This window comes from Hylobates moloch, unplaced genomic scaffold (assembly GCF_009828535.3).
Source record: "Hylobates moloch isolate HMO894 unplaced genomic scaffold, HMol_V3 SCAFFOLD_1, whole genome shotgun sequence".
Classification (NCBI taxonomy): Eukaryota; Metazoa; Chordata; class Mammalia; order Primates; family Hylobatidae; genus Hylobates; species Hylobates moloch.
This window is the reverse complement of record NW_026652276.1, coordinates 122,106,631-122,122,687: the sequence shown is the minus strand read 5'-3', so window position 1 is coordinate 122,122,687 and position 16,057 is coordinate 122,106,631. Positions and strand designations below refer to the sequence as shown.

Below are 16,057 nucleotides of genomic sequence, written 5' to 3'. Positions count from 1 at the left end.
GTATGCGCCTGTCCAGCGGGAGCCCTGGAGACAAGATGCCTGGAAACGTTCCTTTTCCTGTGGCCCTAGAGCCGGTGTCCACGGTGGGGGCTCTCTCACGGTTTCTGGGCCCACAGTACAATCTGTGATGACACACAGCTTGTTCTGTCTAATGCAAATGTAACACAAAAGGAAGAAAGAAACTTCCTACACCAGCTCTTCAGAAATCGTGGAAACTTGCTTCCTTTGGTTCCTCAGAGGGAGCTATCTGCTGGGAGCAAATTCCCCGATGTCCTTGACCACGTTTACCTTGTGTAAAAATCACACCTGGCCAATGAGTTCAAAAAGCACGTTTGCACGGCTTCCTGAATGCCGTCGAGGCATGGCTTCATGAGGGCCATCGCGGGCACCCCGATGTCTCTGTGATTCCCTGGCAGGCTGTGTTTCTCAATACTGAGACCCTAGTTTGCTCTGACTTCTAAATGAGCTCTCTCATCCTTCATCAGAAGGATAAGGGACTTGGCCTGCACTTTTTGGGTTAAACATGGGTAAAGACCATCTCAGGATGAGGACCTCTTGGGGAAAGTACAAACCTCTGCTCCCTGTGGCCACATTCCTGCAGTGGATGAAAAACCGAGATGCTAGAGGCCTCTGCCAAAGACATCAGGGTCAACACATGAGGATCTGCTGAAAATGCCAGCACCTCCTGACAGTCACGCCACCGCACGTTAGAGGAGGAGGTCCACAACGACCAAGGCAAACATTTGGCACAGAAATGAGGCACTTGGTTTGGTGCATCAATAGGAGCTAAAGTGGAATGGTCCACCTGCTTTCACACACGCATACATGCACACACACACGCACACACAACACCCACTGTGATTTGGCTGCTTCCAACTCTGCCTGTTGCTAAGTATTCCTCGGCCCCTCCCTTTAAAGCAGAGTTCACAAAGCACATTCCCAAACCCCAGCTCCCTGACAGGAGCTTGTGACACCAGTGTGGCCTAAGACTGAGGGACTTGACTTTTGAAAGCAGAGGAGGGAATTTCGGGCTGGATGGCAATCAGGACAGTCAGCACGCCTGCAGAGCACCTAGGCTGTGATAGGATGGGGCCAAGGCCTTATTCTGATGTGGCCCAGCCCCATCTTTCACTCTGGGGATGTTCCAGGGTCACAAATTCCCCCAAACCTTTGACCACGGACAGATTCAAGCAGGAAAACCAGGGCATTGGGATGTTGAAGTAAGCCTGAAATACACTTGATTCAGTGGCTTAGATGGCGGCAAACAGTGGCACTCAAAAACAGCTTGTCAGTACCCGGGTTTCATCTCTTTTTCCTCATCCTCCCTTCTGCTCACACATGCCACAACCACACACGGTCCCCAGCAGGGACCCCAGGGTGGCAAGGAGCAGCACGAAGAGGGCTGGTAAATGCAGGGGAACTTCAGGTCGTGCAGCTTCAGGACTGAAGATGATCGAAAAGCCCGTGTAGGGGATGCTGAGTTTAAATCCAGGCATTTTCCATCCCTCCTGGACTCTCTCCATCAGAAAGGAAGTCATCCACAATCGGGGAAAAACATCCCAATGAGTAAAACGTCAGGGTAGGCTGCTTGAGGCAAAGCCACCTTTGGGCAGCACCGCACATGGGAGACCCACCGTCCACTGCACACTCTTTCAGTGACCAGGGGCCTGCGGTGCATCCTACATGGGGACAAGCCTCACAAAATCACAGCTTGGCAGGCTGCAGCATTTGACACTGGTACAGTATAGCAATGGCAAGTTATCATAAATAATTTGGTATAAGTAAAATATAAATTACATAGAAATGATATTTTTGTTCCTTCTTCTCATTTCTCCTCTCAGGGTCCTCACAAGCTCTCCCCAGCCCAGCTCGCCCAGCTCGCCCAGCTTGCCACGGGTGAGCGGGAGGCACAGAGCACTCACCATGGTGGGGTGGGGTGGGGTCTCTAATGTGGCCAATTCTTCCCACCACCCCCATCCTCACAGCCCATCGCAAAGGCCCCTCGTTGTAGGCCCCGCTGTGTTCCAGAAAGGCCTGACTTGCACAAACCTTCATCAAACATACGCCCCCTTCTCAGTTTCATTAGCATCTCCATCTTGGGAAGACCAAGGTGAGGGAAACCCCCAGCCTCGGGTGCAGCTGGACAGAAGCGCCCATGCGGACGGGCGAAGCACGGCAGTCACTCGGCACCTCTGCCTCAAGGGCTGGGGATTCCTCATCCCTCGGAATGCTGGTGTGCCAGGGACGTGGGGACAACCTCGTGTTCTGTGCTGTTTCCTTGCATGTCCCTTTCCCATGGGGACCCTAGGGGGTGGGGTGCCCCCATGCCCAGCTTCTTCTACCCAAAAAGCATGTGGCTACAGAGATGTGTCAGATAAGTCACTTTCAGGAAAGGCCAATTCACGGTGATGTTGTTTGTTCTTGTTTTTGCAGAGCTGGAAGATCCTTTTTCCCCTCATGGGCCTGGAATGTCAGGGTTACTAGTTTGGTAAAAAGTGGGGGCCCCACCCTCACCCCACGGCTGTGTCCAGGGCTTAGAGAGGCATCGGTGGGTCCAGGGTGGGAGGGGGGCTCTCAGACCTTCTTTGGGGAGCCAATCATGACCTTTGATACGAAGTTGACGATGGCACTGGCAGGCTGCTCAGGGTCATGCTCTGCAAACAGGTGGCACACATTATCCGTGGCACTGCCCTGCTTCCGGGCCACGAATCCAAAGACTCTGCCAAAGGAAAGTCCAGTCAGAGTGGTCAGTGTCCCACAAAGTACCAAGCTTCTACTTCCTCCAGCTGCCAGCGGCACTGTCAGGAGGAATTTTAAGTGGCACCTATCAAAAATCTACCACGTGCCCAGCACCCTGCTGGCCACCTGTTCATGTGCTTTACCTCCAGCCTTCACAGACCTACAGATGGGATGTCTGACTCTAGCTCTGCAGTGAGGACCCTGAGGCTGAGAGGTGAGTGCCCTGCCCACAGCCCCAGGTTAGGACCTGAATCAAAGCTGAGGCTCAACTTCCTCTATAGATGCTTCCCCACGCCAGGGCCAGAATCTCCTGGGCACCTGTCCCTGCAGATTCCTGAGCCCCAGTCCTGACATACTGGACCACAGTCTGCAAGGCGAGCAGCAAGGGACTCAGGAGCTCCTGAGATGATGCCAGAATTCGAGTCCTGTCTGGACTTCGACACTCCCACCCACTGGGACGGAAGGGGAAATACACTAGGTGCTCCTCTCGGGCCTTGGAAGCCTGCATTACAAATTACATAGAGTTCAGGGAGCTGTTTAAAAAGAACAGCCCATCGAATTATTTTTCTTAGAAGAATTAGAGCCATTATCTTAATAGGCTTTTGTGAGTCCTGCACTTCACATAATAATGACCATTATCCCTATCCAAGTCCTGGGCAAAGGACTTTCTTCTCTTTCTTAGAAAAATGAAGGATTTTTTTTTGTTTAAATTTAGCAGTTTCCACATCATGAAGGGACCAGTCAATGACACTCAAGTAACCCCAATACAGTCACAAATTCCAAGCACATGAAAGCCCGTGTTTCCGCTACCAGCCAGAGTGGGAGTGTGCCCAGAACACAGTCCCCACCGGGGAAGCCCAGCTTGTCAGCACCAGGGTGTCTTCTCCTTCTCCCCGCTTCTGCTAACGCATGCACTGAGCAACTTCCTGGACAGACAAGCCATTTGAAAACGGGATTCCAGGGAAGGATGCCTGTGATCAGGCACTGTGGTCATTAAATCCAGGTTATGCCGAGGAAACCAGGCTTGGGGGGGATGCAGCCCATTGTGCCTCCAAGTGGGAGATTAGGACGAGGTCCCTCAGCTGGCCCTGACGGGAACACTGGGCCAGGAATGAGCCCAGGCCAAGCAAGGCCACGGTACTCAGGGAGCGAGGGAAAGGTGTGCTTATAAAGAGGGAACTCTAAGCCGGGCACAGTGGCTCACACCTTTAATCCCAGCACTTTGGGAGGCTGAGGCAGGTGGATCACCTGAGGTCAGGAGTTCGAGACCAGCCTGACCAACATGGTGAAACCCCGTCTCTACTAAATACAAAAAATTAGCTGGGCCTGGTGACGGACGTCTGTAATCCCAGCTATTTGGGAGGCTGAGGCAGGAGAATCGCTTGAACCCGGGAGGCAGAGGTTACAGTGAGCCAAGATCGCGCCACTGCACTCCAGCCTGGGCAAAAAGAGCAAAACTCTGTCTCAAAAAAAAGAAAAGAAAAGAAAAGAAAAAAGAAAAAAGAGGGACCTCTAACAGCTGCCTGGACTGACTGTGGAGCAACACTGTGATGAAGGCCCTCCTCCCTTGCATTTGGTAAATTTGGAACACCCGCTTCATCCACACACGTGCACACTGGGAGCAATTCCTTCTAGCTGTGCAGACCTCAGCACTGCTGAGCCCATGCATTCCCAAATGGCCAAAAAGGCTGTGCCATCCATCTCCCTGTATCTATGCCACAGTGTTATACAACACATGTAAATATTGCACATCCAGCCAACAGCCGGCAGAAAAGTTAACAGCATCCAGATCCTTGTCCATAATGAGAACACTTTTACTTTTTTCTTTTTTAAAATCAATTGGCACGGTGTAGTCATTTTCTTATAAGGCATCCCCTAGGGAAATCTGGAAGAGAATTCAACTTTGTAGTATAACTGTAGACAAGGAGAGAATGTAAAGAAATCTCAGCAACTTACTTTGAGGAAGGTCCATCTTTGATCCACCTTGCAAATTAAAGAGAAAAAGAGAGGTTAATTTTTTAAATTAAAGGATAGAATTAAGTATACTCCTTGCTCAATAAAAATGCAAATTTCTTACTTCCTGTCCTGTGGGTCCAAGGCACAGAAAATCACACTGTTCACCGGGTAATGCCTCCGGAAGAAGAGCCTGTTGGGACACGGGGGAGAGAGGATGGCTCCTGTTACTAGGGCTTTTGGGTGACGGGGGATGCACTGGGCGGGCTCTCCCATACATGAAGATTCTTCCAGCAGGAAACATTTTATACTTTTACTCGTCACTTGGAGAGAAGAAAGTGTGTGCTCATTCAAAGTCAACAGATGTCATGAAGTTGGGCAGAACAGTTGTTACCAGTAGACGGAAGCACCACACAGGCTGAAACTGTCAGCCGTGTGGAAGGTGGGAATCGGGTCAAGAAGCCCTAACAAGCCGGGCGCAGTGGCTCACGCCTGCAATCCCAGCACTTTGGGAGGCTGAGGCAGGTGGATCACCTGAGGTCAGGAGTTCAAGACCAGCCTGGCCAACATGCAAAACCCCGTCTCTACTAAAAATACAAAAATTAGCCAGGCATGGTGACATGTGCCTGTAATTCTAGCTACTTGGGAGGCGGAAACAGGAGAATTGCTTGAACCTGGGAGGCAGAGGTTGCAGTGGGCTGAGATCGCTCCACTGCACTCCAGCTTGGGTGATAGAGTGAGATTCCATCTCAAAAAAAAAAAAAAAAAAAGCCCTAACAAACTGGAAAAGCTGGTGGGGTATGAGATGGACACAAGGAAGCACCTCTGGCCCTGCCAGACACTGCTGGCTGCAGGATCGTGGGGAAACCACTAACAGCCTCCAGGCTCCGAGCCTCGGTTTCCTCACCTGTGAAAAGTGGATCATGTTACCAGCCCACCCCTTCCACAGGACAGACGCCCAAGTCAGATGCAGTCACAGGTCTGAGAGCACTGAGTGAACAATAAAGTGCTGTGCACGGAATATTCCTTAGGGAAGGACTCCACATGGTCACTGATACGACTCCCATAGAGACCTTCTTCCAGGCTCACCTGACAGCCCTTAGTCACTGACATGACCACCTGGAGCATCCTCCTCTGGCTCACCTGCCCAGCCCTTCCTTCCAAGAGTGCTATCCACCCAGTCCACGTGGTCCCCAGAGGATGCCCAACTCAACACTCTGCTGTGTCCAGGCTGGGCCAGTCTAGCTGGCTTTGGGGTCACCCCTCTCCTTCTGGGAATGACTCTGCACTGGCACAGGGTAAAGCTCATCCGGAGATTGAGAGAGAGTCCAGGAGATAGGCAAGGGCAGAGGCAGAGCCTGGGTGTACTTCAATTCAAGGTGACCCTGCAGCCACCTGCAGCCCCTCTCAAACAGGTGCCTTTTAAGGCTGATTGTTGGTGAGAAGATCCCCCTTTTGTCTAGAATTAGCCAGTCTGAACTCAAACTCTATCTCTTACAGTATGAAAGATCTGAACTGATGTGGACATGACCCATCTCCAGGGAATATAAAGAACACAGGGAAACTAAAGAGACACAGAAAAAAGATACCTCTGACAAGGGCACATAGAACAGATCCTGTGAAGAAATAACAGATCTTCCAAGGGCAGCGGGGAGGAGAGAACAGTCAACATTGTGAGGGTCCTTAAGGAGCCCAACCCTGACCCTGAGTCTACCATGTCGCCAAGCTATGCCTCCAGACCCTGAATCCACCATGCAGCCTAGCCATGCCCCTGACCCTGACCCTCAGTCCACTAAGCAGTCTAGCCATCCTCCTGACTGTAAGCCTGAGTCCATCAAGCAGCCTGGCCATGCCGAGCCTGACCCTGAGCCCACCAGGTAGCTGATCCACATCCCAGACCCTAAGTCCACCATGTAGCTCCGCTATGCCCCTGACACTGACTCTGAGTCCAATGTGCAGCTGAGCCACACCCAACAGGAACCCTGAGTGAGCCATGTAGCCCAGCCATGCCCCTGACCCTGAGTCCACCATGTAACTGAGCTATGCCTGACACTGACCCTGAGTCCACCATGCAGGTGAGCCATACCCAACTGGGACCCTGGGTGAGCCATGCAGCTGAGCCATGCCCCTGACCCTGAGTCCACCATGCAGATGAGCCATGCCCCTGACACTAAGTCCACCATGCAGATGAGCCATGCCCCTGACCCTGAGTCCACCATGCAGATGAGCCATGCCCCTGACCCTAAGTCTACCATAAAGCCAAGGCACAACCCTGACTCTGACCCTGAGTCCACCAAACAGCAAAGCTATGCCCCCTGAACCTGACCATGAGTCCACCACACAGCCAGGCTATGTCCCTGACCCTGAGTCCACCACGAAGCTGAGCCTTGCCTGTGACCCTGACCCTGAGAACACGGTGGGGCTGAGCCACACCCCTGACCCTGTCCCTGCGTGTGCCACACAGAGCACTTGCTGAGTGCCCTTTTCATTTGAGACACTAAACCTTGAAATAGGTATTTTGGTACAGGATTGAAATACGAGAGCATCAAGCATTGGGACCTTGCCTAGGGTCACCTACTGGTCAGTGTCAGGGACAATGAATGGGTCTGACCAGCAAAACCCATGTCCTGCTTTGTGCTCATTTTTTTTTTTAGCAGGTGAAGGGTGATGAGCAAAACCTGCCTAAACTCACTTATTCCTGAAGCTACGGAGGGGAAGATCCTGCCTTCAACCTCCCAGGTGGTTTGGGCAGATGAAGAAAATGTCTTGCTTCTAGGGACATGGGCACCACAGAGAAGCATGGGGGCCCTGCTCGGGGAGCATCCTGGGAAAGCAGCCAGGCTGGTCTGAGTGTCCCCTGCCAGCCTGTCTGCTGTAATGGCTCCTGCCATCATGCTGCTTCCATGGTTGATGCCGATGTGCCTCCTCAACCGCACAATACAAAATAATTGCATCTGGAATGCTCTGTTCCTAGGCCACAGGCTGCACTCAGAGATGGCATTCTGGAGGGAGGGAGAGAGGAACAGCCCTGTGGCTGCTCTGTTCCATGCTTGTGCTGGACATTCAGTAAAGATCCACATCGAGAACATCTGCTCCAGCGTAACTGGCTCAGTAACAGCTCAGGCATTAAGTCATTTGAAATTGGCCAACGGAAACATATCAAGGTCATACTCTCACCTGAAAGGAAATGACCCTCTGTTAAAGCAATAAGTTCCAAGATCAATGGACTCTGATCATAGTATCAGAGTGTTTTTAAAGAACTGAGTTAAAAGATTTTTTGCATTTGCAATTATGTGTGTATGTGTGTAATTTTAAAACGCCAAATGTCTTTTTTTATTTTAGTTTACTGATTTCTAAGAAAAACAGCCTTCAGAACAAATGCTAAGAGTTCCAGGATGTATTTAATGAGAGAAAAATGCCTAGACAGACCCTGGGTGACTCATGACCTCAGGACAGCTAATGATTTACCTGGATGACTACTCACACTAGGGAAGAGCAAGAGGAAGGTGACAGCCCCGCCCCTGCTGGACAGCTCCTGCCTCCCTCTAGGCACTCACTTCCTCTGATTGTCTGTCAGGGTGATGCCCTGGGCTGACACCTTGAAGTGCACAACTGTGGACACAGGTGGTGGCTCCTGGACCAGGGTGATGCTCAGGGCCTTCTGGATCGCCTGGTGGCCAGTGAGGGACTCCATCTCTACAGAGTTCAAGTACCACACGTTGCAGGCTGGAAGACACCAAAGGAGACACATGTTAGTTGCAACTATTGGGACAGGTGTGTCCTGTTAACACGCAGGCAGTTGCTGATGTGCAGACTGTGGGTTTATGAACGACTTGCGCATGTGTCCTGTGCTGGGTGCATGTAGGGCAGATGGCCTTTGTCCCTAATTCTGAAAACATGAATAGTGAGTGCTCCAAGGATGCACTTGCTCCCATGTCAAGGCAGAGAATAAGGGAGTTACTAGAGCAAAGCAGACCTGCCTCATGTGGCTTTGCCTTCCCACCAGCCAGAGGGAGCTTTCCATTCACTCTGCAGCTGTATTAAACCCTCGTGTCCCAGGTGGAGCCCAAGGCACCTTCTCAGGTCTCAGGGTGGGTCTGGACAACAGTCACATTAGCACAAAACCCAACTACTGTTATAGGTAAGGAGCCCAGAGGCCTCTGAGAAACATCCGTGAGGCATATGTCCTCAAATCCTGGATGTCGAGAGAAGGAATGGCTTGAAGTGAGCTCAGAGAACAGGCTGGAAAGAGCCAAAAGTGGCCCGGCTTCGCCTATGTCCTGGCTCCCCATGCTGCCAAGGGAGGGCTGTGGGTCTTGTCCCTGACCATCTCCTCTTGGGAGAAGAAAAACAACTGGGCTCCATAACAGCCCTTCCCTCCCTTCTACCCTGTGACCCTGCAGTTCAAGCACAAGTGCACGTGTGACTTTGGGGCATGAGTGAAACTGAGGTGTTCCCAGACATCCAGGCTTAGCTTGAATCTCATTCACTGAAGGAAACCAGGGCCTCTCCTGCCCAAAGGCTGAGTAGGCTTCCTCCTGAGGAACAGAACTGCCCTCACTCACTCGCCCCCTATCTGCTGTACACAAGTCCCTCTATGTGAGTATGTGGGTGTCTTAATTCCATGGTTAAAGGCCTCTAAAGTTTCACTTAACAGAAAAAGAGTGCTTCCCCATAGTCTACAGCAACACATCTCAACACTCTGATGCACGGTACGCGCTGGGTGGTGTTGTCTCCCTCGGCTGTGTCCTCCTGGGGGAGGCAGCCCTAGGGAGCAGCTCCATCTTCTCTTTGCCTTTAAGTCTGACTTTTCAGAACCAGCAAGGGTCATGCCTATTGGCAGGTTTGTTGGCAGGTGCACAGACAGATGTGCTGGCAGGTGGTCTGGCAGGTATGTTGGTAGATATTCTGCCAGATGTGTTGGCAGGTGCACTGGAAGGTGAGCTGGCAGGTGGTTTGACAGGTGTGCCGCAGGGTGCACTGACACACAAGCCCACAGATGGGCTAGGATGTCCCTGGGTGTCACAGTGCAGGGCGACTTATGAGTTGCTGGACTATCCTTTCCCTCCACAGCAAAGACCATAGTATTTATAGCTGAAGACACTCTGAGGAATTGAGCCCATTATTTTTGATGATCACTTGGTGATATGGTTTGGCTGTGTCCCCACCCAAATCTCATCTTGAATTGTAGCTCCCATAATCCCCACGTGTGGTGGAAGCGACCTGGTGGGAAGTAACTAAATCATGGGGGTGGGTTTTTCCCATGCTGTTCTCGTGACAGTAAGTCTCACGATATCTGATGATCTTATAAAGGGTAGTTCCCCTGCACATACTCTCTTGCCTGCCACATGTAAGATGTGCCTTTGCTCTTCCTTTGCCTTCTACCATGATCATGAGGCCTCCCCAGCCATGTGAAACTGTGAGTCCATTAAACCGCTTTTTCTTTATAAATTACCCAGTCTCGGATATGTCTGTATTAGCATCATGAGAACAGATTAGTATACTTGGCAATATTTATCAGGTGGATCTGAAATGCCTCGAAGTAACCTAGAGGTCCTGCTTCTGAGGAGAATGAGAAAGGAAATATTCTACAACCACATGGGATAGCTAACCTGCAGGGAAAGACATTTGTGCCACATATTCATTATAATGGGAAAAACCAGAAACACATTAGAAATGAGAGAGGGGTAAAATTAGGCCCCCTCGGTGGAATACCAAGCAACCAGCAAGCGGTAACCAGGAAAATCACATGGCAGCATGGAAAGACGTCATCAGCAATCAGCGGGGAAAGCAGAATAAAAACCACGTCTGCTATGATTAGAACAGGAAAATGAAAAGCATGTGTGCATCAGACAGGAGCTGCGAGGGAGCCTGGAGAATTCAAAACAGACTTCACGAGAGGGACAGTCTGCCTTTGATTTTATTAGCATTACTGTCATGCTGATCATGCAGTTACGGAAGAGAGAAAAAAGGGGAAATTTTGACCTAACTACTAGGAAAATTCCACAAAACTGGCACAATCTCTATCAGTTCACACAGAACCACAGCTGCCACAACCCAGATCCATGCTCTCTTGAAGGAGTCACAGATGGCTTTCTGATGAGGAACAGTCTTGATGGCTAGAGTTTGGTAGCAATCTGCTGTTTGGGGAATCTCTCTCCCCAAATGCAGGAGCTATGTCATCACTCCTCAAAGCAGAGAAGAAAATGCTGCCACTAGGGAGGCTGTTCTGCGGAGCACACGTCAACCAACTGACACCAAGTGCCCCAGAGCCTCTCTCCAGCAGAGAACAGGCATGCCTGCGCCTGCCTATGATTGTCCAACTGCACCTGACCCAAGACTGTCCAATGCCACTTGACAAGTGCTCTTGGCCAGAGGTGAAGATTCAGTGCCCAGTGAGAGTTACCAGGAAGGCACCCACCAGACCCATGGCATGGAGCTCTGTCAATTGCTAGGCTACTCTGGGAAAGGGACTTGATAACACAGAACAAAAGTCTGAGGCCCACATGTGGGAATTTGTCCTACGGCAACAATCCAGAATTCAGAAAAAATAAATAATGCAGAAAGATGGTCCTTTAAGAACTGTCTGTGGTATTAAAAATTAGAAACATGGTAAATGAACATCCATAAGGAGGTGAATTATGTGATGGACTATTGTGTAGCCATGAAAAAATGAGACCTGCAGTATGTTTGTAAAAACCACGGGTAAACTTATTATGCTAAGAGAAGAGAAAAGAATCGTACAGGCAGCATGACCCCAAGTACAAGGAAAAAGGCAGCATAGGATTGGATCTGGTTGACATCAGGAGTGGTCTTTGGGCTGGAGAACACTTTACCTGCTGTCCACCCTTCATCCCAATATTCACGGGCTGCATAGGGGCAACAGATCTATGAGTAATTCATTTTTTCTTTTCTTTTATTTTCCATTTTTAAAACTTAAAGAACATATACAACTCTATAAAAAAAAATTATACCTACCATATGCTAAAAAATGCAACTGCAACATTTCTGGGAAATCTATTAGAAGGCTACTGAAAAGAAATAAGTCTTTCTTTTCAGGATTATATTATATTCCTCTGCTTCAACAAGAACAATTAAGAACTGAGGCTTAAAACACAAATAGAAATTGTTTTAGAGATTGGAACAAAGGCATAATGGCCTTAATATAAAAAAAGGGGGGATTAAACTGGAGAGCATTACAAGTTTATTCCCATCTTTGTGAGTTGTCTGACCGCTAATATTTCTGAGTTTCAACTTCCTGAATCTTTATAATGGGGAAATTGGACATGATCATCTCAAAGAACATTGCACATCCAGGAGTCTAGGACTCTAAGTAAATTAGGACAACAGTTTAGGAAAGAAAGTTTAGGAAAGAAAACTCACTAAATTGTTGGAGGTCATCAGAGATTGCAATAGTTCCACTGTCTTGCTACAGTGGTTGTTCTGCACTGATTCTAAACACCTGCAGCCAATCCTTCAGGTGAAGTCGACACTAGCTGAGGGGTGGTCACTGTGACAGCCTCACTCCTCTGGTGACAGATCTGCTGTCCTGGTTCCGCAGCTTGGAATCGCGGTTAATGTAATGCACAGCAGACATTCACAGCTCTCAATGTGTTTTAGACATGAGATTTTTAAAGGAAAGAAGCTCAAGGCAGTCATAATTTAAGCTTCATATATAAATGCCCAACTCAGATGATCAGATACAAACTCAAAGTTCTGAATGAAGTCTTGACTCTAAGAAGACCCATCCTTAAAAAAACATTTGGAGTTATTGATACATTTCATATGTAATTTTAAAAGATGGAAGTGCACTTAAAAATGGTAAGCCAGGATAGAAGAGAAAGTTTTAATATCTTAAAACAAGTGCTATTAGGATGCACTGTTATGATCAACTAAATTCATTCAATTCATTTATTAATTCCACACTTACTGGGTGAATGCAGGATAACTAAGAAGCTTAAGGAGAAAAGTGAAATTGTGTGTGCCCTGGTGCTACTATATAGGGCTGAATGGGCAGGGCTGTGTCACTGAGACGATATGGGCATGGCTGGACGTGGGAGCTGAACGCCAGGCCTAGATCTGCCATTCAGGAGCCAGAGCTGTCACCTTGGATCCTCTGTCTATGACACAGGATGACAGGACACTACACCACATGACCTGTGGGTGAAGGGGAGGAGCCAATAAGCTGGGTAGGACAAGTGCTCTGTGCCTGTTGCTATCCCTGTTCTTCTGCGCTTTCTTGAACACCGCCAATGCATAAGTTGTGATTTTAAAACCACTAATTAAAGGTTTTCAAAATTTCAAATACATTTTTAAAAGGTGCAACTGAAACAAATAAATCCATCAGAGTGGAGCTGGTTTTGTAGCCCTGTCTCCTCAGTTGAGAGTGAGTGAGCTGCTCGTCAGGGAGGTCTACAGTAAATTCCTGCATCTTCCTGGGCACTTCACTGGGACCCACAGACAGGGTCCACTGTTACTTTAACAGAAGAAAGCTAAGAACCATGATGGGCTCCAGGGATACCCTAAAACAGATTTAGGGGCTGCGGCCCAGGACCAGCCCAGGCCCCTCACAAGGGAAAGGGTGAGGCCGGCTTCCCAGGAAAGGCCATTCCTCTTGGGCCAGAAAAATGTTCCCAAGGCATTTTCAGTGTCCTATTCATTTAATCTTTTCAACTGCTATGTGTAGAAATATTATTATGCCCACTGACCAGATATAAACCTCAGGTCTGCGTGGCTAAGTGATTTGCCAGAGATCAAAATCCTGAGTGGCGGAACATGGCCGGAAACCCATGACCACAGCTACACTTTTCATTTTGGAGCTTCGAGTTTTAGCATGCTTGCAATTTGGGGCAAGCTATTTTCACCTTTGTTTTGGCCACAGATAACTTAACCTATAAGGAGAGTCTAAAATGACTTAAACACTATAAAATTCCATCCAAAACAGAGTAATTTTACTTTAGCTTGGTAACAGACACAGTGATGTATAATTTTACAGAGAAAAGCTACATTGAAGAACAACACAAATTGTAGAGGAAATAAGAAAATGCCTATACATTACATACACCTTCATTGTGGAGTTACACCTGTAAACTACTCTGCAGGTATGAGGTACAGAATGGAGATATTTCTAGTCCAATCTTCTACCAGACTCAGAAATTCCCTCCCCAACATTTCTGACAATAAACACCTACCTTGCATGAAAAACTTAAAATGGTTTTGAAAGTCAAGGTTTGAAAGTCAGCAGGCTCCACTGTCCTCTCTAGCTGTGTCCCTCCCTCACGGCCAGAGAACCACAAGAGCCCTGTGGTATGTGGTTTGCTTACAACCTTCTTAAACTGGGGCCACTAGGACTGCATCTAATGCTGCAAAAGTAACCTGGCCTGGAACTAATAAGCGATTACAGAAAGATTGCTGGATACAAGGTTAATGTACAAATGGTCAATTGCTTTCCTACAGACCAGCAATAAACAAGTAAAATTTGAAATTAAATACACAATACCATTCACGGTAGCACCTCCCAAAAACTACTTATATATAAATCTAACAAACTATAGACAAGATCTATATGAGGAACACTATTAAACTTTGATGAAAGATACAAAAAACTAAATAAATGGAGAGATATTCCATATTCATGGACAGCAGGACTCAACTTCTGCCAAGATGTCAGTTCTTCCTAACTTCATCTATAGATTCAATGCAATCTCAGTAAAAATCCCAGCAAGTTATTTTGTGGATATTGACAAAATGATTCTACAATTAATACAGAAAGGCAAAAGACCAAAAATAGCAAACACAATATTGAAAGAAAAGAGCAAAGTTGGAGGACTGACATTATTTGACTTCCAGGATTACTATAAAGCTAAAGCAATAAAGAAAATGTGATATTGGTGAAAGAACAAATAGGTCAATTAAAGAACTCGAAAGTTGACCCAGGCATGAATATAGTTAACTGATCTTAGACAAAAGAGCAAAGGCAATACAACTGCGAAAAGACAGATTTTTCAACTGGTGGTACAGAAGCAACTGGACATCTGCAGGCAAAAAAATAAAAAATGAATCAAGACACAGACCTTACCTCCTTCACAAAAATTAACTTAAAATGGATCATAGACTTAAAGGTAAAATTTGAAACTATAAAATCTAGCTGGCCTTGGGTTTGGTGGTGACTTTTTAAGATACAATACCAAAGTCACAATCCACAAAATAGGAAATCAATAAGCTAGATTTTATTAAAATTAAAAATTTCTGCTCTGTAGAAGAATGAAAAGGCAAGCCATGAAATGGAAGAAAATATTTTCAAAAGGACTAGTGTCTAAAATACACAAAGAACTCCTAAAATTTAACAATAAGAAAACAAAAACCCAATTAAACAAACAAGCCAAAGGCCTGTATGGACCCCTCACCAAAGAAGATATACAGATGGTAAATAAGCATCTGAAAAGGTGCTCCACATCGTAAGTCATCAGAAACAATGAGATACCACTATGCTATTATTAGAAAGGCCACAATCCAGAACCCTGGCAACACCAAATTCTGGCGAGGATGTGGGGCAACAAGAACTCGCATTCATTGCTAGTGGGAATGCAAAATGGGACAGCCACATTGGAAGACAGTTTGCCTCTACCTTATAAAACTAAACACACTCTTACCATACAATCCAGGAATGCGCTCCTTGGTATCTACGCACAGGAGTTGAAAACTTATATCCACTCAAAAACCTGCACATGGGTGTTTAGAGCAGCGTTATTCATTACTGCCAAAACCTGAAAGCACCCATGATGTCCTTTAGTAGGTGAATGGGTTACTAAACTGGTACATCCAGACAAGGAAATATTCGCTACTAAAAAAAATGAGCTATGAAGCCATAAAAACACATGGAGGAAAAACTTAAATGCATATTACTGAGTGAAAGAAGCCAACCTCGAAAGGCTATGAACTGTATGGTTTCAACTATATGACAATACTGGAAAAGTTGAAAATATGGAGACAATAAAAAGATGAGTGGTTGCCTGGGGTTGATGGGGGAGGGAGAACGAATAGAAAGGGCACAGAGGATTTTTAAGGCAATAAAACTATTCACTATGATGCTGTAACAGTGATTATCTGTCATTATGCATTTGTCCAAACCCAGAGAATGCATGACATCAAGGTGAACCTAAACATCAAGTCCCTAAACTAGGGACTCAGGTGACCAGGCTGTGTTAATGTAGGTTCATCAACCGTAACATGTGCACCACTTTGCTGGGGGATGTTGACAGCAGGGAGGCTATGTGTGTATATGGTGTATCTCTGTACCTTCTTCTCCATTTTGCTGTGAATCTGTCACTGCTCTAAAAAGGAAACTCTATGAATACATTTTTTT

The 16,057-nt window shown here is 47.4% G+C and overlaps 1 protein-coding gene across 4 annotated transcripts in view; it reads right to left on the bottom strand.

Annotated features, from left to right (window-relative positions):
- Positions 1-2,068: 2,068 nt before the first annotated feature.
- The window catches only part of TNS3 (tensin 3), a 223,798-nt gene continuing 209,809 nt past the window's right edge, over positions 2,069-16,057 (bottom strand). For all 4 annotated transcript variants that reach the window (XM_032758139.2, XM_058445056.1, XM_058445064.1 and 1 more), the window contains 4 exons: positions 8,250-8,418; positions 4,817-4,885; positions 4,696-4,722; positions 2,069-2,719 (listed from right to left, as the gene is read on the bottom strand). In XM_032758139.2, coding sequence (XP_032614030.1) covers positions 2,575-2,719; positions 4,696-4,722; positions 4,817-4,885; positions 8,250-8,418 — 410 coding nt within the window. In that variant the 3' untranslated portion in view covers positions 2,069-2,574. The remainder of the gene's footprint in view (positions 2,720-4,695; positions 4,723-4,816; positions 4,886-8,249; positions 8,419-16,057) is intronic.